Source organism: Hoplias malabaricus, chromosome 13 (genome assembly GCF_029633855.1).
Source record: "Hoplias malabaricus isolate fHopMal1 chromosome 13, fHopMal1.hap1, whole genome shotgun sequence".
NCBI classification, from domain to species: domain Eukaryota; kingdom Metazoa; phylum Chordata; class Actinopteri; order Characiformes; family Erythrinidae; genus Hoplias; species Hoplias malabaricus.
This window is the reverse complement of record NC_089812.1, coordinates 32,849,494-32,863,932: the sequence shown is the minus strand read 5'-3', so window position 1 is coordinate 32,863,932 and position 14,439 is coordinate 32,849,494. Positions and strand designations below refer to the sequence as shown.

Here is a 14,439-nt window from a genome sequence, read left to right as displayed (position 1 = left end):
GACAGAAAGCAGCCATGTCAGCCCATGTACCTCTGTCTGTAGAAGTAACACTCAGTGGTTCATCCCAAGCAATATGTCTATCTATTTATGAGCCAGTGAAGAAGCACTTCAGTCGTCTTGGCAGAATTATGGTGACCTACAAGACAAAGAAGAACTCATGGCATTGTCCTTGTGCTAAGGCAAGAATGTCTTGTGTGCACAAAAGTATAGCAAAATGGCACTTATTCCAAACTCAGAAACACTTATTTGAGACAGATTCACATGCTGCTGTGACACACCAGCCCACTACCCAGCCGATCTACCCTGTAACAGACCACTTGGAACGTGTAGTACAGTATATTTGTACTCAGAAAAAAATTCCCTCCAGACTCCCAGAAGACGTGACAGCTCCCAGAGCACCATTTAATTACCCAACAAAACTTCTTCCAACAGAGACCAATTGCACTTTCTGTTCGAGTCATCCTGCTTTGGATAATCCAGTGATGATAACAAACAAAGCCCGGATTGTGGGTATAGGTGGCATTATTGACAGTAAGTTTAAGCCTTTGATTAATACCTCAGGTAATTTTAAATTTTTATTCAGTAACACTTATTATTATTATTTCTTCCTTAGATGTGTCAACTTACTTCAAACAATGCACTCTGTGTCAGATGGTGTACCGTTATCAAGAGTGGAAAGCAGGACTCCATAATTTTGATGATCATGTTGTGCTTACCTTGGAACTCTGCATTTTTCTGAGGCAGAACCTTCAGGTAAAATAACACATTGAATGGTACACTTAAGTGGTTGAGTATTAAATGTTGTCATACGTTTTTTTTTTTTTTTTTAAAACAAAAATGTCATCTACAGAACCATACTGCAGTCTCAAGAACCATAAATTCACTGGAGGGACTTCGGGGTGTTAAATTTCCATCAAGAGACACCATTCTACATGCATATTGCCATTTTGAGGCGCTCACAAGTCATGATTATACATACTCCTGTATTAATTGTGGCTACTACCCTGCTGTTGTTATTATGGATCTACACAAAAAAGGAGTCTTCAGCATGGCGGGTAAGTTCTTCCTTTTAGAGCATCTCAGCCCATACTTAATCCCAGAGAGCAAGTTGTTAGCCCACCTCATCCCAGAGACCTAGTTGCTAAATGACCTCATCCCAGAGACCTAGTGGCTAGCCCACCTCATCCCAGAGACCTAGTTGCTAAATGACCTCATCCCAGAGACCAAGTTGTTAGCCCACCTCATCCCAGAGACCTAGTTGCTAAATGACCTCATCCCAGAGACCTAGTGGCTAGTCCACCTCATCCCAGAGACCTAGTTGCTAAATTACCTCATCCCAGAGACCTAGTTGCTAAATGACCTCATCCCAGAGACCTAGTGGCTAGTCCACCTCATCCCAGAGACCTAGTTGCTAAATTACCTCATCCCAGAGACCTAGTGGCTAGTCCACCTCATCCCAGAGACCTAGTTGCTAAATTACCTCATCCCAGAGACCTAGTGGCTAGCCCACCTCATCCCAGAGACCTAGTGGCTAGCCCACCTCATCCCAGAGACCTAGTTGCTAAATGACCTCATCCCAGAGACCTAGTGGCTAGCCCACCTCATCCCAGAGACCTAGTTGCTAAATTACCTCATCCCAGAGACCTAGTGGCTAGCCCACCTCATCCCAGAGACCTAGTTGCTAAATGACCTCATCCCAGAGACCTAGTGGCTAGTCCACCTCATCCCAGAGTCCTAGCTGCTAAATAACCTCATCCCAGAGTCCTAGAGAGTTGCTAACCCTCCTCATCCCAGGGTCCCATCTCGAACTTGTCCCTGCTTGGGTTTTTTTTTTTTCAACTTTTAAATAAACAGTTTTGGATATTTTACCATATTAGATCTATTGTGAGAGTGGTTAGGCTTCCTTGTTAGTAATATGTTGCTTTAAGGGCTGGTATCTTTTAATGGGGACATTCAGAACCTTGTAGAGTCAAGGACTGCATTTAATCCCTGTCTGGAAAACAAGCCTAAAAGTGCTTTTTGTTTGACAGTGAGTGACATAAAAGAGCCTCCTAAAAACTTCAAAGGAGAGGTCAACATTGAAGAATTTTGGAACTCAGTCAATTTTGAAATGATTGCTCGTGGATTTGTCCCCAGTAAGTTTATGAATTGTTATTTTAATAATTATATAATATTATTAATAATACATTACATTTATAAAATGCTTTCAAAAAGCTTTGACAGTTGGTTTGAATACCTATGCACAGTGACACCTTCTTGTCATTATTTTTGTTATTGATTTATTAGGTCGTGCAAAAAATCCCTGGGCTGTTCATCCATCTTATGAATATTGGGCACCATGGATTGGCAGACACACCAGAAAAGGAGACTGTGTGCTTAACACAGAGTATGAAAAAGTCTTGCCTGTTCGAGAGAGTCCAGAGGCAGAACTGTTCATGATAACAGAGGAACGTCTTATGGATGAGCTTAAAAAACAAAAGGTATAACTAAAACATGAGTAGTGTAAATGCAAAATGAAATGTGATGAATGCACTTTATTTCTACAGTTGTTATTTTCTCAGCTCCACTGAATGTACAGGACCACTATGTAGTTATGCAATTACAGACTGTAGTCCATCTGTTGATCTGCATATTTTGTAAACCTCATTCAACCTGTTCCAACCCCTGGTGGACCTTAGCACTGCAGTGACATGGATGGTGATTGTGGAGTGTTACTGTGTGTTGGACTGAGTGGATCAGACACAGTAGCACTGTTGGGTCTAACAAAATATTTAGATGTAGGGCTATTGTAGGGCTATGAAGTGAATGTGTGTGTGTGTGTATTTCTCTAGGTAGGCACAGTGCGCAAACTATGCAAGGCATGCCACATAGACCCAAGAGGGTCACGTGATGACCTAATTGTAAGATTGCAACAGGAGATGAAGAACAGGCACACCTATGACAAGGTCTTTCAGAAAATCTGGGGTGCCTCTGGTAAGCAAATTTCAGAAAAGTTATTTTGCCTGTCCATCATTTTTGTTCTTCTCTTCCTTATATTCATTTTTTTTAACAGGTGGATGGTGTGTCATTGCATGTCCACATGGTGTTGTGTATAGTTTGAAATTCAACTTAAGGGCAGAAAGTCCTAGAGACTTCACTGATCTTCTCCTATCATGGAAACACATACCAAATGTGTCAGTCTATGATTTTGCTCGTGGTTTGGCCACACATGCCAACTTGAGATTTCCAGCCATCATACCGTTCAAACCCCATGAAGGACGGTTGGCTGAGCCTACACCTGAAAACATTTCTGCAGCACAGAAAGGAAAACTTGAAGTGTCCCTCTCTTGGCTTGTTGAAAGGTCTCCCAATTCAGATGGTAGTGGCCATCCCATCACTGGGGCTAGCAGTCATTATGTGCTTTACGATAAGCTTCATGAATCAAACACAAAGGATCAGAGGGACATCTTAAGGAGAATCAATCTTGTCCCAGAACTCCAAGGTTCACTCAACAGTCAGATAGCAGAACAATTGTTTGGAAGTATGCGAAAAAATAATTATTTTCTGAACAACATGTCCCCCTCAACACATGTATTTTTAATGAGAAATATTATTCACCATCGCAATACATCAGTGAACTTCCGCCTTTTGGAGACACAGCTGAAGAGAGGACTAATGGACCAGCGTATTAACAATATAACTCTGAATGAGCTTGGGCAAGCAGTTTTAGGTAAGTGTGTTTATGTTAATTATATACATCCTGGTTCCTATTTTTATACTCTGTGCGTGCGTGCACAAATTAACGTGCTTTCTGTTCAAACCTCCCAAGCATCTACACATACACAGCAGTCAGGTGTGATGTCAGTGGAACAAGGATCCCCAGAACCCATGCAGCCCCAAACACTTGTGTCTTCGTGTGATGATGGTAGAACATTTTTTGCTTTTAAATAACAAATGTATTGTCCAAAATATTTTAGTTTTTTTTTCTCATGTCACTCTTTGTCACTTGTCATATGCAGAATATGAAACCTGTGGGATGCAGTGTGAAGCCCGCACAAAGTTTCAGAACATCAAACCTTCTCGGGCTTTTTGGTCGTTGACTTTTCACTCTGACCAGGAGAAACTGGTATAAGGAAATTTATAGTCCAAAATAAATCATATGTTTAAGTACAAAAATAGTGATATGCAATATATGTTTAATATGATGTTGTTTTTACAGCTTTCTTATGTCCTAGATGAACAAAAGCCAAGACAAGAGCTTATTGTAAAAAAAGGAAATATTTGCCTTGTCCGGGAGGACTTTTGGACTTTGGGCTTGCCCCAAGACATGGAAGCAACGGTGATTAAATATTTTTAAACCATTAAACATATTGTATAATTAAACCTATACATGTAATGTATCTGAATCAGGTTAGGCTGCATGTGTGTTGATTTATTTACACAGAACCGACACTTCATTAAGTACACTTCGGTGCAAGTGGCTGGACAGGGTATTTATCTGTTTCTTGCTGTTTGTTTGTAGGTAGGAAATGCCTGCCTTAGTATCATTGATGGAATTGCCAGAGCACAGGTAATAATCACACAGCTAGGAATTTTCTTTGTAATTTTGCTGATTGTGGTTGTATTGTATTAATGTAGGTATTAATAAAAATAATTTATAGGGAAGGAATATTTTCATTGCAAATATCTATGTTGTGCCAACGTGGTTACCTCCTTGCAATGCTGATCCGCTTGACCATCTCCCAGTAAGTGTTTGCACTCTAACCCTAAACCTATTTTCGCAATATTCAGTGTTATCGTGTGATTATTATGTGAATAATATCTGTATTTCTAAGTATGATGCTCAGTTGAAAGAGGCCCTTGTCATCCCACTGTGGACATCAGGACACTACATTTTATCGGTAAATTAATTTAATCATTTGCATTGTACTTTTTCTTTGTTTTCAGTCTGGTATTGGACTGTTATAGGAAATGTTGCTTTGCTAACTGTATCTATGACATGGGATGTAGTGAGCATTTTTGTGTGTAAGATGTTTACTGAGAATGCAGACTTCATATCCACTCATAGGTTTTGAAGCCAGCCAAGAGGGAAATTCTTTTTCTAGATCCCATGTTCACAAAAAGAACTGAATCTCGTGGATTTGGTGATCTGATGTTCCAAACAATGTTGAGGTTATAGCTTACAGCAAACATTGCATGCCGTTCAAGTATTTACCGGTCTCGTTCCAAGACCAAGTGTGTAACAGCATGGAATATTTGGGTTGCAATTTCATGTTCTGTTTGATGTTAAATTTTATGTGTGGTTCATTGTCAGCTGAGGTGGGTTGATGATATTTCTTTGCTTAAAACTATTGTTTTCTTTGAAATGACAGTAATCTGGCTCAGATGCTGAACCCAGGACAGTGGGAGGAGAAAACGGGGTGGGATTTGCAGGTAAAAAAAAAACGAATAAAACACAACTCTTTCCCACCTTTATGTTAATATTAAGTTGTTTCTAACAGAATGTTTTTCTATTAAAAGGACCTTCCAATTCAGCACTGGGGAAATGATTGTGGCATCTTCATGTTAATGGTGACAATTTTGAAACTTATCTGTTTATTTTATCTTATTTTTATGTATTTATTTATTGCTTTTCTGTCATGTGTATATTAAATGATTGTGTATCTGTCTTTCTCCTTTTTCAAGTATGCACTTTATGTTGTACTGGATGGCTCTTTCGACTTCACTGTTGTGAGTAGATTTTATTTATTTATATTTTTATAATATATATAATATTTTTCTTATAAATAATAATAATTTAAGTTATTTTATTTAGCATGACATGCCAATGCTACGTAAATGGTGGTGTGTGATGATAATGGAGAACTTTGAGATAGAAGGGTAAGATCATATATTCTTCTTTTCTTTTTATTTTCCCCAGCAATTTACTTGATTATTGAAAACATATATGATCTTTTTTTTAAGCTATGGAAAGAGATTTGCCCACTGGACAGATGATGCTAAAGCTCTTTTGAAAGGACACTTGCAACCTGTCTTCCGGGTCGGAGAACATGTGTGCAGCCAGGTTACGTTTCAAGATTGGTTACAGTAGATTGATATTAAAGATTAAACAATATTAAACAATCCAATTTTAATAATTCAGTGTAATGATCCAGTATACTGATACTTCTGTTGATTTCAGTTCCTGTTTGGTTATATTTCTTTATTGGTTGATATCATGGAATATAAATTATATATAGATATAGAATTATAGAGTCTTATTTCTTTTAAAAAAATCATTGCTATGAATTCTTGCTTTGCTACATGTACTGTTTCACTGCAGTATTACACTGACCATAATGAAAAAAAATATTCTCACTAGGAACCTCTACCACCAGTAGAGACGGAGCAAGAACGAAAATCTACACACCACTACCACTGTCTTGCACTGGACATATATGCCTGTGTGTACCAAAGGATAGGAAAAAAGTAATAGAAAATTATCTTTTGCATAAACAATTTACCAATTTAACATTGAAATATATGGTCTAAAACCTGTGGTGTTTTGGTTTTTTTTTTAGATCAATGTATTCAGAAGTGCAGTCAGTGAATTGGGTCCAGTGTCAGTATTGTGGGGCTCAGCTGCATGCCGACTGTGCTGGAGTGGAAACATTGCAAGAAGACGTGCCATTTAGCTGTGGTTGTCACCGCCCAGAGCCCTATCTATATAAAAGGTTTAATTTATTATGTTAAATGTTTTCTTAGATTATTTGTATAAAATACATGAATTTAAAAAAATGTAAACTTTTTTTGTGCCTCCAGGACATACGCAGCCATAAGAGAAGGATCAGTCATCAACCATGTAACGGATGAAGAAATTCTTGTAAAGAGCATTTTAATTTGTGAATATACCTATTTGTGGACACTTTATTTTAGGCTAGCTTTTTTCCTCCCTTTTTCTTTACTGTTTTAGGTATATTCATATTATATTGGAGAAAGCAACTTTTTACTTGTTTCATTTTTAAAACAGTTATTAGCCTCTATTTCTGCTTGTAGACACTACAAAGGAATTTACAACACGGAATATTGAGGTCCAACAGGATGTTCCTTCATGAGAACCCCACATTTCACCCAAAGATGAAGCAAATTAGAGACGGAAGCATATCAGTTTTTGATGAAGAACAGGTGAACAAATTTAAGATATGGTTTATTTATAAATAAACAGGCAGTCATGGCCTTGGTGCTGGAAGGTTGCTGGTTCAATCCCCACAACGGGCAGGACCATCCATGGCTGAAGTGTCCTAGAGCAAGGCACCTAACCCTCAAAAGTGTGTGTGTGTGTGTGTCCACAGATGGGTTAAACACAAAGGTCAGGTTTCGTTTTACGGTTATACTATGATCATAAAGCATGTCACCTGTGAAAATAAATAGGCTAGATGTGTTGAGCAGTTTGAAACCAGTGGTTTCCATTCCTTGTCCCGGAGTACTCCCTACTCTGCAATTCAGAGTGTCCTGCTCTGATGCAACTGACACCTGATCAAACCAATTGTTTTATTCAGAGGTCAACAGTCTTATCCACAAACAGATGCTACAGGTTTAATTACAGCTAAGCAGAAACAAACCTTTTCAATACTTTGAAGACCGAAACCAGGTGATTAAACAAATATAATCAGCTGAACTCCTGCTTGATAAGCATTAAAACCTGCAGCCACACTGGCCCTTTTTGGATAAGACTGGTGACCAGTGGTAGGTGAGTTACAGCAAGAAATAATTAAAATGTGCAGGCTCTCTGTTCCAGAATTGGGAACCAATGTCCTAATATAATAATCTGATCTTTTATAATTGGTGTATGGCTCACCATTCTTTCAAAGACAAATTAAATGGTGCTCAGGTCAAGTCTTGATTATAAGTAAAAAAAATTAATGTCACAAGCATCATTTTACTGTCTGTTCATATTTATGTCCAATAGTGTATAAATAAATTTTTTAATTTCTCATAGACTGAAGCCATCATAGAGAGGACATTTGAGGTGATAAAATGCAACAGAGCAAGTCTGAAGAGTACCTCGTTCGTTTTAGAAGTCATGACTCCAGAGGTAAGAAATTATATTTAAAAAATGTTGTTTATTAACATTGCATTGTCCTGTCTAATCAATAATTTATCTCACTTTAAGATCACCATCCTTCTGCTGAGAAAATTGGAAGGATTCAGCAGATATGAAGCTGAAAATGTTTTTTCACGTGTAGCTTTTGAATGAGTCAAATTGATTGCTTTTTTCATTCTCTAGTTTTTGTTGGATTTTAAAAAACTGCTTGCTTTTATTATATTGTTTTGCTGTTTGCATTTTGCTGTTACATAGTATTGGTTTTTTTTGTGTGTGTGTGTGATGGCACAGTTTGTTTTATTAGTAAAAACCTGTTATTGCGTGCCATTTATTTTCTCTGTACAGATTTGTTTTATTTCATTATTTATATTCTTTGTATTCTGTAGTTTGTTTTTATAATAAACAGAATATTTGCTTTTATTACATTGTTTTCCTATTTAAATTTGTTTTAACTGTAGAATTTGTAAATTTAAAAAAGCTGAATGTGTGCTTTTTCTTAATTTTTAACTTTTTGCATTGTTGTTAATAATTATTCAATTATTTTGGAATACAAATAAATAAATACTTTGTTTCCAGTGTACTTTACTTTTGAAAATGTGCTTTTATAAGGTGTCATTAAAAATACAAACTTTTTTTTTTAAGTAAATGCAATAAGAACGAAATTCTTAAAAAGGATGCCTAAAAATGTAGAGAAAGTGTTGAGATTGTTAGAAATCACAACAATTAGCCTTTATTTTAATTCACCGACTCGTTCATATTAGAACATAAACATATCGTTTATATCCCAATCAAATTTAGTGGAGATGCTGAGACTAACATCATTATTAGCTAGGCAAATATTTCACTGACCAACCATATACTATACATCCAGGAATATATGTGACTTAAATTTTGTGTACATCATAATATATTACAGAATCGTATAAAATGCAAAAACATTAAGTTTATTTACAACTATTTCCACTTGCTACAGCCAGAGATTCGTACACTGCGTTTTCCGCCATGTTGGCTATCAATCATGTGACTTTCAGAAATAGTGATGTCATTTGCCGGACTCAGCGATGAGATAGGTCTCGGAGGAGAGGAGGACTGACAAATGAGATTCACGGCCTGACGCTGTTGCACAAAACTGGTGATGTCTCCGGCTTCAATCCCCTCCAACGGACTAATTTGAGGGGGGGAAACGCCAGTTGACGATATCTGCGACGATAAAACATTAACATTTTTTGGGAGCAAACAAGTGTGCAAATTCCACAGGAGTTATCTGGTTAAATGTTCGCGGCTATCATAACTAGCACCATCTATCTTGCTAAAAAGCAGTACCAAGACAATGTGGTTGGAAACGTTTAGAGCTGTATGATTAAAACATACATTTACTCATTACTTTTGTTCCAAAATCCCTAAAGTACGATGACGCTTGCAGCCTCTGAATACGTTTTGTCTCTTTCTCTCCGTCTCTGTTCTCGTCACCCCGCCCCCAGGGAACCGTTAGCCCCGTTCTCGCTAACCGCCCCACCCTCAACAAAATAATTTAAATAAGATAAAACAATATTAACGCAAATCATCATCATTATCATCATCATCTTTTAAGCTTGTCCATTTCAGGGTCGCGGTGTAACTAAATGAAAAAACACAATTCTTTCTCTTTTTTTATTTGGACGAAAAGTATTCACTTGTCCTGTTCTGGTTTTGTTTTGTAGTGAGGCCTACAACTGACGTTACAAAAATAAATTGTACCATTGCCCAAGGGGGGGGGGGGGGGTATTTTGGAACTAATGTAATTACGAATGTAATTTTGGAACTAAGCTATATTTACGTTGTCAAAACAATAAAATAAGTGATAAATAAATGGTGTAAATAAGTTACTCACCTTTAGATGCCATTTGCAGTCCTCAGCTTCCCCAGCTCACAATACAGTGAAATACTGTAAAGCTAGCTTCATTGCTGCTTCCAGTCTGTTACCCAAGATACATTACAATACACAGTAAAATACTGTATTCAAAAATACATTACAATACAGTAGCAAACTCGATACAGCATTTATTTATAGTGTGTTTTGTATTCTTAAGACGGCAAGCATATACCTATCAAATGGCTTGAAAATGTTGGTAACCCACTGATGGTAGGCCACTGCTGGTCCACCATTGGACCGCTCAGATTATTGCCCACTTAAGAACATCTCAGTAGTTTTTGATCTCTTTAAACTAATTTTAAATGATTTTAATGATTTCTTATTCTATAATTTTACATTTTGGTCATGGTATCTCACAACTGAATTTTGTTATGTTATGTCAATATGGCATCAGAATAATGTTTTGAACACACTGCATTTTGGTTTCTTAACATTGCAGCTTGGGGCAGCACGATGGTGCTGCAGGTACTGTCGCTGTCACACAGCTCTAGGGTCCTGGAGCGGCAGGTGACTGTGAGTAGTTTGGTGTGTTTTTCCTGTGTCTACGGGGGTTTCCTCCAGGTGTTCAGGTTTCCTTCCAAGGTCCAAAAACACATGTTGTTAGGTGGATTGGTGACTCAAAAGTGTCCATAGGTGTGAATGTATGAGTGTGTGTCACTCTGCGAAGGACTGGCGACCCCTCCAGGGTGTGTTCCTGCCTTGCTCCCAGTGATTCTGAGTAGGCTCAGGACCCACTGCGACCCTGAACTGGATTAGCGGTTACAGACAATGAATTAATTAATTAATTAATTTCAGTATGGTAGAGTATCAGAATGATGTTTGGAATTTTTTATAAAATTCAACTTGGGACTGCAACAGGTAGTGTTGCTGTCACACAAATCTAGGGTGCTGCAGCTGTAGGTTCGAACCCTGCTCCGCATGACTGTCTGTGATTAGTTGGGTGTGTTTTCCCTGTGTTCATGTGGGTTTTCTCCGGGTTTTCCAATTTACTCCCATGGTCCAAAAACACATGTTGGTAGCTCAGTTGGCTACTCAAAACTGTCCATAGGTATAAGTGTGTGAATGAGTGTGTGTCGCACTGTGAAGGAAAAGTGCCCCACTGATTCCAGGTAGGCTCCGGACCCACTGCAACCCTAAAGTGGATAAGCAGTTACATTTAATAAATGAATGAATGAATGTTGCATCTTAAACCAACTAAGTATATCCAATATTGTTAGAATGTCACATTGAGTTGACATTTAGATTATGATGTTTATCATACACTGGGTTTTTATTACCAATACCTAACAAATACATGTAGGTATTTTACATCAAGATGACGTTAAATTTGAAGTACTAAACCCCACGACCTAAAACCAACAAAATATCAATGTCTATTGATATTAGTCTAATGTTTACCAGGCGTTGGGTTTTGGTCACCCTATATTATAACTTAAAGTTGGCATTTTTTTATATCAACTTGACATCAGGATGTGATGTTTGGAAAATGTTGGATTTTGGTTACATAACATCACTACTTAAAACCAACAAATTATCAACGTCTATTGATGTTAGAATGGCAGGTTGAACTGACGTTAAAATCCAGACGTTTATCAGACGTTGGGATTTGGTCACCATACCTTACAACTTAATGTTGGTAATTTACGTCAATTTGACATCAGGATGTGACGTTTGGAAGATGTTGGATTTTGGTTACATAACATCACAAATTAAACCCAACAAATTTTCAACGTCTATTGATGTTAGAATGGCAGGTTGAACTGACGTTAAAATTCAGAGGTTTATCAAACGTTGGGATTTGGTCACCATAACTTACAGCTTAATGTTGGTAATTTACGTCAATTTGACATCAGGATGTGATGTTTGGAGGATGTTGGATTTTGGTTACATAACATCACAAATTAAAACCAACAAATTATCAACGTCTATTGATGTTTGAATGGCAGGTTGAACTGACGTTAAAATTCAGACGTTTATCAAACGTTGGGATTTGGTCTCCATAACTTACAGCTTAATGTTGGTAATTTACGTCAATTTGACATCAGGATGTGATGTTTGGAAGATGTTGGATTTTGGTTACATAACATCACAAATTAAAACCAACAAATTTTCAACGTCTATTGATGTTAGAATGGCAGGTTGAACTAACGTTAAAATTCAGATGTTTATCAAACGTTGGGATTTGGTCTCCATAACTTACAGCTTATTGTTGGTAATTTACATCAATTTGATATCAGGATGTGACGTTTGGAAAATGTTGTATTTTGGTTACATAACAGCACAAATTAAAACCCACAAATTATCAATGTCTATTGATGTTAGAATGGCAGGTTGATCTGACATTAGAAGTTTGACGTTTACAAGATGTTGGGTCTTGGTCACCATACCTTACAACTAAATGTTGGTATTTTACATCAATTTGACGTCAGGATGTGATGATTGGAAGATGTTGGATTTTGGTCACATAATAGGACAACTTTAAACCAACAAATTATCAACGTCTATTGATGTTAGAATGGCACATTGAGCTGACGTTAAATTTCAGGCGTTTATCAGATGTTGGGATTTGGTCACCATACCTTACAACTTAATGTTGGTAATTTACGTCAATTTGACATCAGGATGTGATGTTGGGAAGATGTTGGATTTTGGTTACATAACATCACTACTTAAAACCAACAAATTATCAACGTCTATTGATGTTAGAATGGCAAGTTGAACTGATGTTAAAATTCAGACGTTTATCAGACGTTGGGATTTGGTCACCGTACCTTACAGCTTAATGTTGGTAATTTAGGTCAATTGGACATCAGGATGTGACGTTTGGAAGATGTTGGATTTTGGTTACATAACATCACTACTTAAAACCAACAAATTATCAACGTCTATTGATGTTAGAATGGCAAGTTGAACTGACGTTAAAATTCAGATGTTTACCAGACGTTGGGATTTGGTCACCGTACCTTACAGCTTAATGTTGGTAATTTACGTCAATTTGACATCAGGATGTGACGTTTGGAAGATGTTGGATTTTGGTTACATAACATCACTACTTAAAACCAACAAATTATCAACGTCTATTGATGTTAGAATGGCAAGTTGAACTGATGTTAAAATTCAGACGTTTATCAGACGTTGGGATTTGGTCACCGTACCTTACAGCTTAATGTTGGTAATTTAGGTCAATTGGACATCAGGATGTGACGTTTGGAAGATGTTGGATTTTGGTTACATAACATCACTACTTAAAACCAACAAATTATCAACGTCTATTGATGTTAGAATGGCAAGTTGAACTGACGTTAAAATTCAGATGTTTACCAGACGTTGGGATTTGGTCACCGTACCTTACAGCTTAATGTTGGTAATTTACGTCAATTTGACATCAGGATGTGACGTTTGGAAGATGTTGGATTTTGGTTACATAACATCACTACTTAAAACCAACAAATTATCAACGTGTATTGATGTTAGAATGGCAGGTTGAACTGACGTTAAAATTCAGACGTTTATCAGACGTTGGGATTTGGTCACCATACCTTACAGCTTAATGTTGGTAATTTATGTAAATTTGACATCAGGATGTGACGTTTGGGAGATGTTGGATTTTGGTTACATAACATCACTACTTAAAACCAACAAATTATCAACGTCTATTGATGTTAGAATGGCAGGTTGAACTGACGTTAAAATTCAGACGTTTATCAGACGTTGGGATTTGGTCACCATACCTTACAGTTTAATGTTGGTAATTTACGTCAATTTGACATCAGGATGTGACGTTTGGAAGATGTTGGATTTTGGTTACATAACATCACTACTTAAAACCAACAAATTATCAACGTCTATTGATGTTAGAATGGCAGGTTGAACTGACGTTAAAATCCAGACGTTTATCAGACGTTGGGATTTGGTCACCATACCTTACAGTTTAATGTTGGTAATTTACGTCAATTTGACATCAGGATGTGACGTTTGGAAGATGTTGGATTTTGGTTACATAACATCACTACTTAAAACCAACAAATTATCAACGTCTATTGATGTTAGAATGGCAGGTTGAACTGACGTTAAAATCCAGACGTTTATCAGACGTTGGGATTTGGTCACCATACCTTACAGTTTAATGTTGGTAATTTACGTCAATTTGACATCAGGATGTGACGTTTGGAAGATGTTGGATTTTGGTTACATAACATCACTACTTAAAACCAACAAATTATCAACGTCTATTGATGTTAGAATGGCAGGTTGAACTGACGTTAAAATCCAGACGTTTATCAGACGTTGGGATTTGGTCACCATACCTTACAGCTTAATGTTGATAATTTACGTCAATTTGACATCAGGATGTGATGTTTGGAAGATGTTGGATTTTGGGTACATAACATCACTACTTAAAATCAACAAATTATCAACGTCTATTGATGTTAGAATGGCAGGTTGAACTGACGTTAAAATTCAG

At 37.2% G+C, this 14,439-nt stretch overlaps 1 protein-coding gene and 1 long non-coding RNA gene across 2 annotated transcripts; both read left to right on the top strand.

Annotated features, from left to right (window-relative positions):
* Window positions 1–18: 18 nt before the first annotated feature.
* Window positions 19–1,024, top strand: LOC136665067 (uncharacterized). The gene is made up of 3 exons (XR_010795201.1): window positions 19–531; window positions 614–753; window positions 851–1,024. It is a non-coding gene; the product is annotated as an uncharacterized lncRNA (long non-coding RNA).
* A 984-nt stretch (window positions 1,025–2,008) lies between these two features.
* LOC136665066 (uncharacterized) lies at window positions 2,009–8,343 on the top strand. Its single transcript, XM_066642621.1, has 22 exons — window positions 2,009–2,135; window positions 2,287–2,480; window positions 2,832–2,973; window positions 3,053–3,709; window positions 3,809–3,904; window positions 3,999–4,105; window positions 4,199–4,318; window positions 4,502–4,549; window positions 4,641–4,724; window positions 4,815–4,880; window positions 5,048–5,151; window positions 5,352–5,412; window positions 5,500–5,550; window positions 5,665–5,709; window positions 5,795–5,859; window positions 5,944–6,043; window positions 6,341–6,447; window positions 6,540–6,692; window positions 6,781–6,841; window positions 7,015–7,143; window positions 7,958–8,053; window positions 8,132–8,343. The coding sequence occupies exons 1-22, from the start codon at window positions 2,111–2,113 to the stop codon at window positions 8,213–8,215; spliced, it is 2,595 nt and encodes an 864-aa protein (XP_066498718.1). The 5' UTR covers window positions 2,009–2,110; the 3' UTR covers window positions 8,216–8,343.
* Window positions 8,344–14,439: the final 6,096 nt, after the last annotated feature.

Bases quoted from the DNA above. Each gene is read 5' to 3' on its own strand.
- LOC136665066 (XM_066642621.1), top strand. From the start codon at position 2,111: ATGATTGCTCGTGGATTTGTCCCCA. The intron at 2,974-3,052 runs GTAAGCAAATTT...TTTTTTTAACAG, and splicing joins GAAAATCTGGGGTGCCTCTG to GTGGATGGTGTGTCATTGCA. The intron at 5,551-5,664 runs GTGACAATTTTG...TCCTTTTTCAAG, and splicing joins GTGGCATCTTCATGTTAATG to TATGCACTTTATGTTGTACT.